We start from the raw sequence: 11720 nt of genomic DNA, 5'->3' as shown, positions 1-11720 counted from the left end.
TTGATTTCAAGCAGAAGTAGGAGATTTTATTTTAAGATTAATACTTTTTAATTTAAGGATGCCAAAATATTTATTGAGTAATTGTCAAAAAGCTTTTTAATACTTTTTAATTTAAGAATTCCCGTTGTTTAGATTTATGACCGTGAAAAATGATTGAGTTTGATGAGTGTGTTTGATTTCTTGATTGCTTGAAATTGAATTGTGGTTGGAAATATATTATGTTTATACTTTGGTTAAATGACATATGAATTGAGAAATTATGAAAGTGAGGAAGCCGTAAGGGTGATTTTGGTTGGAGGGTTTTGTAAAGTTTAAATGAAGAAGTGAATTTTCTTTAGATTTGAAATGGGGCTAATTTTATTGAATTAGAAAGAGGGTTACCTTCAAAGGAAACGATTTTATTATTGAAAATTATTTGATATTTAGAAACGGTTTGATTAACGAAAAGGATTTGATATTCGAAATGTTTGAGAAATGATTTGATTAGGACTCTTAAAGGGTGGCAAAACCCGAATTTTAGAAGAAATACTGCAGAAAATTTTGTAAAATTCCGAGGCTTTGCTTAAAGCATTATTTTAAAGAAAATTTGATTTAAGAATTATAATATTCGATTTTCGATTTATCAAGAAAAGTATTATGTTTTAAGTTTAATCCATTGAGAAAAATTTTTTGTTTTAAGTTATGATTTGAGTTCGGTTTATTAAGAAAATGAATTTTATTTCGATTAAATACTTAAAGAAATTTGGATACTTATAAACTAAACGTTTTGAGGTTAAGATTGAAGAATGATGGAAAGTGTATCTTTATGGTGATGTGGAAGTGTGAGAGATTATGTGGTGATGTAGAGGTATTATTGAATATGTGGTGATGCGAAGGTATAATTAATTACGTGTTGATGCGGATGTATGATTGATTATTTGGTGATGCGGAGGTATGACAAAAAGAAAAGAAATGAAAAACTAGGAATGATAGGATAATTGAATATTGTATGTTTGAATGGGTCTGTGCCAAATTGCTAATGCGGAAGTGTCCGTCTGACTGATAGCCTAAAGTTGCTAATGCGGGAATATTCGCCTAACTGATAGCATATTGTATGTTGAAAGGGCCTTGTGCCAAATTGCTAATGCGAAAGTGCCCGCCTAACTGATAGCCTAAGGTTGCTAATGCGAAAATGTTCGCCTAACTGATAGCCTGTTTCTTACTGTGATGCCAAGATATCCTAACTAACATGGGTTCGCCCATGATGATAATTGTACCTGACTGACATGGTAAAGAAACCATATTCGGGGTTCGCTCCGAGTAACGTCGGGTTCTGGGTAGACAACCGACGCATGAGCTCATGGCTTGCATAGGAAAGGCATTCATCATATGCATTGTGTGAATTACTTGAGTGTTCATGTGTGTTGTGCTATGTTAATTGTGAATTCCTTATATTTGATTTATGTGTGAATTGTTTATGTGTTTGTGTTGCGTGTGTGCTTGTGCTTGTGCTTGATGGTTCCTGTATGTGTCAAGGATTAAGATAGTCGAGAACTGATTACTGTACTAAAAAAACTGAGTGACGTAACTGGAATTTGTTTATAGTAAAGATAATTTGAAGAGAACTAACTAAAGTATTTAAAGTAAGTTTTAAGAAATTCAAAAGGAAATTATTTTAAAGTTAAAGAGAAATTATTTGCAACTTATTTCTTTACTCTCACGGCATTCACTTTTTCTACTGAGAACATGCGAGAACGACATTCTCACCCCCTACAGATCTTCTGTTTCAGCGACAGGTTCAGGAAACCCTTGGCAAGGAGCCGTGACCGGTCTACAGAGTTATATATATATATATATATATATATATATATATATATATATATATATATATATATGTATTCATATTTTTCTGGATTTTAGTTTAGTCTTAGATGTTATTTTTCCCTCATCATTTACTATTTTAGTTTTTAGAGGGGTAGGACTTGTATTTGAGAAACTTGAAATAAGTCTATGTATATAATGTTATGTGAAGATGTATATCTTTCTTTTTAAGTGGTTAAGAGTAAACTTTTCGTTTTCATAATTAAAGTTTCCGTTCGTATTCGCAAAGGCACGATATTAAATAAAGATAGTATAGAATAAAAAGGGGTTAGAGGTAAGTAACACCTGAGCTTTTAGTACGATCATGAGATGCTAGAAGTTAGGGTGTTACAACTTATGTGCTTGGGCCGGTTTATCTTTGCGAGCCGAGTCTTGAGCTTTGTTATCCGTATTTTGGAACTCTTTCATATACATTCATGTTAGCTCACTCTATCTTGCTTCGTGTACGTTATCACTCCGTGAGTGTTACAATTTATGTTTTACCGTTTTTTCTTTAACTTTTCTTCAAATGCTCCTAGTTACAAATCTTTTTCAAACTATATTATATACAAAATTTTGTTTTTAGAGGTCGTAATACCTCACCACCTCTGTCTTATGACTTAAGCATAAGATTCTGTGTGGTAGGGTGTTACATTATGGTATCAGAGCAGTTCGTTCTTGTAGAGCCTGAGGGACGGACTGACTATGCTTCTTGCATACTCTGTGTGTGTGTGTGTGTGTGTTAATGTGCTATTAGGATATCTAACTGATATATGTGGCATAAACGTTCATAAGCATGCATTTGGGACTTTGAAGCACTAGACTTGTGATATTGGGATTGAGAACCTTAATATCGATTGTTTGGTGTGTATAGGAACCAGATGGCGCCTCGAGGATGCGGTCGAGGCCGTGGGAGAGGTTGAACTAGTAATCAGGAACCAGAAACTGACACGAATAACCCAGTGAAATTCATGGTTGCATTGGAGAACATGGCTGCTGCTATGCAGGCCACTGCTAAGGCGCTTGGACAGCAAATGTACAATGGTAATGGGAAAATGGTGAAAACGGGCTGATGACGCTGTCAGCATTTCTGAAGGTTAATCTGTCAGTTTTCAGGGGAACCACCAATCTGACTGAAGCCGATAACTGGTTTTAGGCAATGAAGCGAGCACTACAAGCACAACTGGTGCTTGAAGATCAATTTGTGGAGTTCGCCACTTTTCAGCTTACGGGGGAAGCGTTGTATTGGTGGTAGGGAACATGACATCTCTTGCAGCAAGCGATGATCCTATCTCCTGGGATGCCTTCCAGGTGAAATTTTATAAAAAGTACTTTCTGAATTTAGTCAGAACAGAAAAGGAACTTGAGTTACTGCAGATGAAGCAGGGTGCCATGTCAGTGTTTGAATATACAAATAAATTTGAGGAACTGTGCAGATTTCCGTATTTGTCAGTGAGCTCCTGGAGACTTCGAGGAGTGAAAGTGCATTAAGTTTGAGGGTGGACTTCGGAGCGATATCCTAATTTCTGTGGAGCCAATGGAGATCAGAATCTTTTCAGAGTTAGTAAATAAGAGCAGGGTTACTGAAGACTGTGTGAAAAAGGCAGCTGCAGATAAAGGGAGCCATAGGGTGCCTTTTTAGCAGAACCGAGGAAGAAACTTTGCTCCTAGGGGTCAGACTTTCAAGTGTGGAGGATTTGTACCACAGTAGACTCAGGGTCAGACTAATTTCAGAAGGCCTAACAACAACAATTACCCGAGGAGAAGATTTAGGAAACAACCTCAGAAACAGCAAGCTTGTGCTAGATGTGGAAGTTATCTCTCGGGAGTTCCGTACAAAGCTAGTTGGGGCTTGTGTTATTCATGTGGAAAGGCGGGACATAAAACCTCAAACTAGACGGAGAAACAAAGGCAAGGTATTGGGAGAGCACAGTAGCCAGGACGAGTATTCATTACATCAGCTGCGGGTGCCAATGGGTTTGATACACTAATCCGAGATAAATGTGAAATAGTTGGTAAAACTTTGAATGCTTTATTTGATTTTGGAGCTACTCATTCATTCTTAGCATTTGATAAGGCCAGTGAATTAGAGTTAAAGATAGCTGTGCTAGATTATGATCTAAATGTGCATAATGCTACTTTGGAAGCCGTTGTGACTAGGTAAGGTTGCCCACAAGTGTCATTCCGAGTTAAACAACGAGATTTCATCCATGATCTAATTTGTTTGCCAATGACTGGTCTGGATCTCATTTTGGAATTGGATTGGTTATCTAGGAATCATGTCTTGCTTGACTATTCTGAGAAGTCATTGTACTTTATGCCGGAAGGATCGGAAGGGCCGGTGGTAGTGAATAGCTACTATTTGAACTCTATGACAGTAAACTGTTCTGGAAATAAATGTCAGGGTGTTATGCTATTAACTGCGGGTGTTTCAGGGGAGGAACAAAGCTTAGAGCAAATTCCGGTTGTGTGTAAATTTCCTGAAGTGTTTCCAGAAGAAATTCCCAAAATTCTCTTCTGCTCGAGAGATTGAGTTTGCGATTAAGTAGGTGCCTGTGGCCGAGCCAATCTCAATTGCTCCTTATCGAATGTCTCCGTTGGAATTAACTGAACTCAAGTCTCAGTTAGAAGAGCTAATGGGTAAAAACTTCATTCGTCCGAACGTTTTATCGTGTGGAGCACCAGTATTACTGGTGAAGAACAAAGACAAAATTATGCATCTCTGTGTGGACTATAGGCAATTGAACAAGGTCACGGTAAAGAATAAATACCCACTGCCAAGGATCGACGATCTCATGGATCAGTTACAAGGAGCCCGGATTTTTTTCTAAAATTGACTTGCGATCCGGTTATCACTAGATAAGGGTAAGAGACGGAGACATCCCTAAGACTGGTTTCAGAACCCGATATGGTCATTACAAGTGCACTGTAATGTCTTTTGGGTTGACAAATTCTCCTGCAATGTTTATGGACTACATGAATTGAATTTTCCGTCTGTTTCTAGATAAGTTTGTAGTCGTCTTCATTGATGACATACTGACTTATTTCAATGATAATGAAGAGCATTCGGGTCACTTGCAAACTGTCCTCCGAATCTTGAAGGAGAGAAAGTTGTACACCAAGTTATCTAAATGCAAATTCTGGAAGAGTGAGGTGAAGTTTCTGGGCCATGTAGGAAGTAAACAGGGGATAGTTGTAGATCCTTCTAAGGTGGAAGTAGTAATGGAGTGGGGGTGACCGACCTTAGTAACTGAGATAAGGAGTTTTCTGGGTTTGGCTGGATATTATCAGAGATTCATAAAGGGTTTCTCTCAAATAGCTTTGCCATTGACAAAATTAACCCGCAAAGATGCGCCGTTTGTCTGGACGTCTGAATGCGAAGTGAGTTTTCAAGATCTAAAGTAGAAATTGACTACAGCGCCTGTGCTCGTGTTACCTGAACCAAATGAACCATTCGAGGTGTACTGTGACGCTTCATTGAAGGGTCTGGTGTGTATGTTGGTGCAACACCAAAATGTGGTGGCGTATGCATCACGACAGTTGAGACCTCATGAAGTTAATTACCCGACGCACGACCTGGAACTTGCTGCGGTTGTGTTTGCATTGAAGGTGTGGAGGCATTACCTCTATGGGGTTAAGTTCCAAGTTTTCTCTGATCACAAGAGCTTGAAATATCTTTTTGATCAGAAAGAGCTTAATATGCGGCAGAGGAGGTGGATACAGTTACTGAAGGACTATGACTTTGAACTATATTACCATCTAGGAAAGGCAAATATTGTGGCGGATGCCTTAAGTCGAAAATCATTGTGTACTGCTTGGATGATGCTTCGAGAGGAGGAGTTACTTAAAGCATTCCAGAGCCTGAAGTTAGGTGTTCAAGAAGAGTCCGAGGCCTTGTGTTTGAGTCGATTGCAAATTTCGAGTGACTTTAAGTCCAAGATTGAAGAAGCTCAGCAAGACAAAAAGGGATTTAATAAGGTGTGGCTGGCAATTGAGCAAGGAAAGCGATGGAGAGTATCATGGGACGATGGCGAAATATGGAGGTTCAAAGGTAGAATCTGTCTACCAGATGTTGGAACCTTACGGCAAGATATTTTGAAGGAGGCACATAAAAGCGAATTTTCTATTCATTCGGGAAGCACTAAGATGTACCATGATCTGAAAGCTATGTTCTTATGGCTTGGTATGAAAAATGATGTGGCAGCACATGTTTCAAGGTGCTTAACCTGTCAGAAAGTAAAGATTGAACACCAGGGACCGTCCGGGACCTTGCAACCTTTAGAGATTTCGGTTTTGATGCTGTCTGAGTGATTGTGGATCGAGTGACAAAGTTGGCTCACTTTTTACCCATTCGGATGAACTGTACCCTTGAGGAGCTAGCACGTTTATACATAAAGGCAATTGTGAGACTTCACGGTGTACCTACAACTATAATTTCTGATAGAGATCCCCGTTTCACTTCAAGGTTCTTGGGGGCATTTCAGAGAGCTTTTGGAACCCGGTTAAGCTTAAGTACAACTTACCATCCTCAAACAGATGGTCAATCCGAGAGAATAATACAAACTCTGGAAGATATGTTGAGGGCTTGTGTTTTGGACCAGCTGGTGAGCTGGGATTGATATATGCCACTAGTGGAGTTTGCGTATAACAACAGCTTCCATGCGAGCATCAAAATGGCTCCATATGAGACTCTGTATGGGAAAAAGTGCCAATTTCTGCTATGTTGGTATGAAGCTGGGGAGAAAAGCTTGTTAGGGCCTGAAATGATAGCTAAAACCACTGAACAGGGCAAGAAAATTCGAAATAGGATGCTCATTGCTCAGAGTCGACAGAAGAGTTATGCCGATCAGAGGTGGAAATCCTTGGAGTTTGAGGAAGGAGATAATGTTTTTCTTAAGGTCACTCCAACAATGGTGTAGGTAGAGCGATTAAAACAAAGAAACTGAATCCTCGATACATCGGTCCATTTCAGATTCTAGAGAGGATTGGACCGATGGAATATCGGGTAGCTCTACCGCCACATCTTTCGAACTTGCATGACGTATTCCACGTGTTGTAGCTTTGGAAGTACACTACTGATGCTAGCCATGTGTTAGAACCTGAATCCATTAAGTTAAAAGAGGATTTGACACTCCAAGTGACTCCCGTCAGAATTGACGACACCAGTATTAAATGGTTGCGCAAAAAGGAAGTTTCGTTAGTCAAAGTTGCATGGAGTCGGGCCGGTATTGAGGAGCACAGTTGGGAACTTGAATCGGAAATGCGGACAGACTATCCACACCTATTCTCAGGTAACTAAATTAGAATTTTGTGGGCAAAATTCTTATTTAGGTGAGTAGAATGTAAAACTCGAATAATTAATAACTAATTAACTTATAAATTAAAATTTATTCTAGAAAATTAGAAAAATTGAATTTTATAGTTTAATATGATAGAGTTAATTAAAACAAGAATTTTGACACCAATTTTAAAGAATTTGGCCCAAGATTAGGCCAGACAGACCGAACCGAGCGAACCGGGCCCAAACTGAGTCCGTGGGTCCAACCCACTCACTTGAACAATGAGCTTCAGCTCATTCTCTCTCCATTTGCATGCTGGAAATGCTGAAGCTCAGCCATAGGAAAGGAAGAACACTTTCCAAAACCTAAACCCACACTTGATAATCAAATCCACATAACTTTTGATCCGGAGCTCCGATTGCTGCACTGTTTGTGACCACATGACCGTGGCATCGAGCTCCCCACAAGGTTATTTAAAAGATAAGTCACATTTTCTCACCATTTTTCCAGCCCTTGATTTTTGAAAATTTATGTTATTGGTGTTGAGATTTTGAGTTCTTTGATGTTATAGGATCCAATTAGCTTGAGGAAAACGCTTAATCTTGTCTCTTTGGTGCTTGGGTAAGGTGAGAATCCTTGAACCCTAGTGAAATTATTGATTTATTATGTTTGGGTATTAAGTTGTTATATTTTAATGTGGTAATGTGGATTAGGTAGTATATATATGTAAATTGGAGCTTGATTGTGAACATTGGAGACTTGGTGGAGCTTTGGATGTCATTGCTTTGGGGATTTTAAATCATTGGGTCTGAGTTTATGCCTTTGATGGTGTCTTTGGGTTATACGTGGAAATCGGCCAAGGTATCGTTTCGGTTTCTCGTATCTAAAACATAATGTATTGTGAAAACTTAGGCTAGTGACCCTACGATAGGAATTGAATTGTTGGTGTTGTTGGTTGGTTGAGATGGATTGTATTATTATGTATGTGGTTAGTAATTTTTGGAAGTTGTGATAGAAGCTTGTATGGTTGATATGTGTGACTTGGTATATGTATAATGGTTAGTGAGATTGAATTGTTGTTGGTACCATGTTGATGGTGAAGTTGATATTGAAATTGTCATAAGAAATTGATGATGTATTTTGTATGTTGTTGAACTTGAAATATCAAATTTGAGATTGATGAAAGTGGAGAAAATTGGTAGGTTGTGGATTGTATGAGGAAGTTTGTATCTGGTTGATGCTAAATTGGTAAAGTTTGGGTTGGTTTTAAAGGGTTTGGAAATTGTATGTTTTGAAATTGGAAGCTTGTTAAGTTTTGTGAAAACTATGATTTTAACCATCTTTGGCGGAGTATAACTTGATCTCCAGACCTTCGATTTGTATCAAACTTCTTTAGAAAGAAAATTTGATCCGAGATGTTTACGCCATTCGAAGAACGGAGGAAAAATATTTTAAAACGAGAAAGTTATGCACAATCAAAGTTTCCTGTACAAAACTGAAAATTCTGGACTTAGCAGCTTTTTGAACTTCTGCTATGCTTGTGTATGCGAGGGACACACACGATGCTGCTAGTGGCTACGGCCCAGAGGTCTCGCGTACATGGGTTGTATATTGTGTACGCGAGAATGGCATTTTCCTTGGTTGCGTACGCGACCACATGGCATGCGACGCCGGCAATTAATTCGGGTTGAGGTGCTCGCGTATGCGAACCAGTACCGCGTACGCGAGAAGTCTAGTTTTGTGAGGGTGCGTATGCGTAGGGTGGCATGTGACACGAGCATACGCTACGGGCTATACTCCTCGCGTACGCGAGAAAGGGGTTGCATACGCGAGCCCCTGTTTTTCTGAAACTATGAATTTTGATATTTAATACATTCCTCTAGCTTTCAAAATTCTATTTTCTCTTGTTTAAAGCCTGATCGGGTAGTTTTTGGATAATGAAGTATGATGAGGGCAGTGTGGGAGGTAACTTATTGATGAAGAAAGAGTTAAATTGATTATAAATCATGGCTGGTAATGATTATTTGAGTTTACTGATGATGATGGTGGAAGTGTTGTTTATGCTATGTGCCGAATGGCTAAAATGATATTGAATTATGGCTGATTATGAATATATATATATATATATATATATATGATTAGTGAATGATAATGTGATTGTTGCACTTCCAATTATCTGAGATTTGAGTTTTCGTGGGTGAAAGCAGTGGCTAGCCACCACGTGCTCCAAGTTGAGACTCGATACTCTACTGATCCTATGTCGTAAGTGTGGCTGGAAACTGTGAAATTTCTGGATGAGCTCGCCCTCGTGGATAAACATCGGTGTGTGTTATATGTTTATGATTGAGAATTATTTGAGTTTTGTGGATGCACGACAGAGGGACAGTCCAAAGGTTAGCTACCAGGACTTGTCGGGTTAGCTTTAAAACCAACAGATGAGACTCATCAGCTAGTGTGCCTTGGATGATCCACATCTCAAGGTCAGGCGCCGATGTGTACATTGACAGGCATGCATCATATGTATCCATATGTTTGTTTGGTATGCCTTGTTTGGAATGCCTAACTGATTGCATAAACTACTTGCTACTTGTTTATCTGCTGTATATGCTTTCTACATGTGATTTTCTTATATGTTATAGTTGTGTTTGTAACAAGTGATTTTGGTGGCGGTTGGGAGGTTCAGAGGAGTCGGAAAGGGGAGTATTAGGTAGACGGAAGACCCTTAACTAGTTGCCTATTTTATTTTATGGTTTAGTTATGTTTATAAGATTTAATTATATGTCAGAAGTTCTAGGATTTCTTTCAATTTTTTCGGGACATTATATGTTAGATATGTGGACACTGTTACCATGATGAGAACCTTTAGTTCTCACCCCATACATATTTTGTGATTTTCATATCCAGAACGTGAGGCACCTCGCTGAGGCATGCTGGAAGCTTCTGATAGTGAAGATCCCTATATCTTTTGGGGTTTATTTTGGTTATATGTATATATGTAAATACTTATTATCTCCACTTCTTATGTATATGTTGTATTAGCTTTCTCTTAGAGGTTATTTTGGAGAAACAGGTTCTGTAAACTTTGTATTTTGGGTTCTTTTGGGTTCTTTTTTATATATGTATATACACTTATGTGCTCGGGCCGGTTTATCTTTGCAAGCCGAGTCTTGAGCTTTGTTCTCCGTATTTTGGAACTCTTTCATATACATTCATGTTAGCTCGCTCTATCTTGCTTCGTTTATGTTATCGCTTTGTGAGTGTTGCGCTTTTCGTTTTACTGCTTTTGCTTTAACTTTTCTTTAAAGGCTCCTAGTTACAAATCTTTTTCAAACTATATTATATATTTTATTTTATTTTTAGAGGTCGTAATACCTCACCACCTCTGTCTTATGACATAAGATTCTATATGGTAGGGTGTTACACTCAGCCTCTTTGGAAAGTATAATTTCCAAATTTTTCTGAATGGAAAATTTGTACTAGAGTTAGATTGATGTCTTGTTAGGTGTGTAGATTTGATAGAGAAGCTCCCTGTAGAGGAAGGGAGCCAACAGATGATATCTTCTCCTAAATCCCTTTAGGGGGATTTAACCACTCTGATCATATCAACTACTTCACTGGGAAGTAATTGGTTGAGGAATATAAAGTTCTAATTTCCATTTAAATCAGTATAATCCATCACCTTATCGTTTAAAAGAGGCTGGATGTCAACCAGCACAATCTCGTTGAGACTAGGGATGCCGACAATCCAATGGTCTGTACAGAAGGCAACCTTATTTCCATTCCCGATACGCCAAATCAAATGGGGTTTAAATTCCTTCCAAACCTTTAGAATGCCCTGCCAAGTATTAGAACTATTGTTTTAGCATTGAATTTAGGTATAGCATCCTCTCCACAACCATATTTGCTTCGAAGTACCTTAACCCACAAAGCATCTTTGCTATTGATCAACCTCATGCCAACTTCATGAGGAAAAGTTTTTTATTTTCCTGAGCTTTTCTGAAACCAAGTCCTCCCTCGCTTTTGGGTTTGCAAATATTTTCCTAACTAATAGGATGAATTCTTCTTCTATTCTCGTCGACCCCTAAATGAAATTACGACAAATCTTATCAATTTTACTACACACAACCACCAGGATTTTCATCGTTTGCATAACGTAATTGGGAATAGTGGAAAGAACAGAATGCACTACAGTACATCTGCCAGCTAGAGAGAGCGTCTTGCTATGCCAGGTATTCAACTTCTTCTGCATTCGGTCGAGAATGTAATGAATTGATGCTAGCTGCAATGGTCGTGTATGAGAGGCACTCCAAGATATTTTCGTAGGTTGAAAGTTAGTTGATGAATGGATTTTTGTGTGTTTAGAATTCACAAATGAATTCTCATTGCAAGTATAGTTTCTAAACCAAACAATAATCCTTTCATACAAAAGATTGTTTGTCACTAAAACAAACCCCTACAAATAATAACCGAAGTATTGGAACCTCGGGTCATTCTCCCTAGGAATTGTGATAAAGTGTTCTTGTTATTGGTTGGAGGTATGTTTTGGGGTTTTTGGAATAAGAGACAAGAAAAGTAAATGGCAATGAAAATAAACTAACAACT

The 11720-nt window shown here is 38.4% G+C and overlaps 2 protein-coding genes across 2 annotated transcripts; both read left to right on the top strand.

The window, feature by feature from the left end:
* Positions 1 to 3099: 3099 nt before the first annotated feature.
* On the top strand, positions 3100 to 5076 carry LOC112735322 (uncharacterized). The gene is made up of 7 exons (XM_025784870.1): positions 3100 to 3291; positions 3447 to 3816; positions 3906 to 3999; positions 4114 to 4303; positions 4389 to 4595; positions 4699 to 4750; positions 4844 to 5076. The coding sequence occupies exons 1-7, from the start codon at positions 3100 to 3102 to the stop codon at positions 5074 to 5076; spliced, it is 1338 nt and encodes a 445-aa protein (XP_025640655.1).
* A 1436-nt stretch (positions 5077 to 6512) lies between these two features.
* LOC112735321 (uncharacterized) lies at positions 6513 to 9825 on the top strand. The gene is made up of 3 exons (XM_025784869.1): positions 6513 to 6737; positions 6899 to 7130; positions 9758 to 9825. The coding sequence occupies exons 1-3, from the start codon at positions 6513 to 6515 to the stop codon at positions 9823 to 9825; spliced, it is 525 nt and encodes a 174-aa protein (XP_025640654.1).
* The last annotated feature ends 1895 nt before the right edge of the window (positions 9826 to 11720 follow it).

Source organism: Arachis hypogaea, chromosome 13 (assembly GCF_003086295.3).
Source record: "Arachis hypogaea cultivar Tifrunner chromosome 13, arahy.Tifrunner.gnm2.J5K5, whole genome shotgun sequence".
Classification (NCBI taxonomy): Eukaryota; Viridiplantae; Streptophyta; class Magnoliopsida; order Fabales; family Fabaceae; genus Arachis; species Arachis hypogaea.
This window is presented reverse-complemented; position numbering and strand designations above follow the sequence as displayed.

Coding starts and splice junctions, on each gene's coding strand:
- LOC112735322 (XM_025784870.1), top strand. CDS start 3,100: ATGACATCTCTTGCAGCAAGCGATGATCCTATCTCCTGGGATGCCTTC. Junction 4,596..4,698: donor GGCAATTGAACAAGGTCACG/GTAAAGAATAAA, acceptor GGTTATCACTAG/ATAAGGGTAAGAGACGGAGA. Junction 4,751..4,843: donor TGGTTTCAGAACCCGATATG/GTCATTACAAGT, acceptor GTCTGTTTCTAG/ATAAGTTTGTAGTCGTCTTC.
- LOC112735321 (XM_025784869.1), top strand. CDS start 6,513: ATGGCTCCATATGAGACTCTGTATGGGAAAAAGTGCCAATTTCTGCTA. Junction 6,738..6,898: donor GAGATAATGTTTTTCTTAAG/GTCACTCCAACA, acceptor CACGTGTTGTAG/CTTTGGAAGTACACTACTGA. Junction 7,131..9,757: donor CTATCCACACCTATTCTCAG/GTAACTAAATTA, acceptor TATATGTTATAG/TTGTGTTTGTAACAAGTGAT.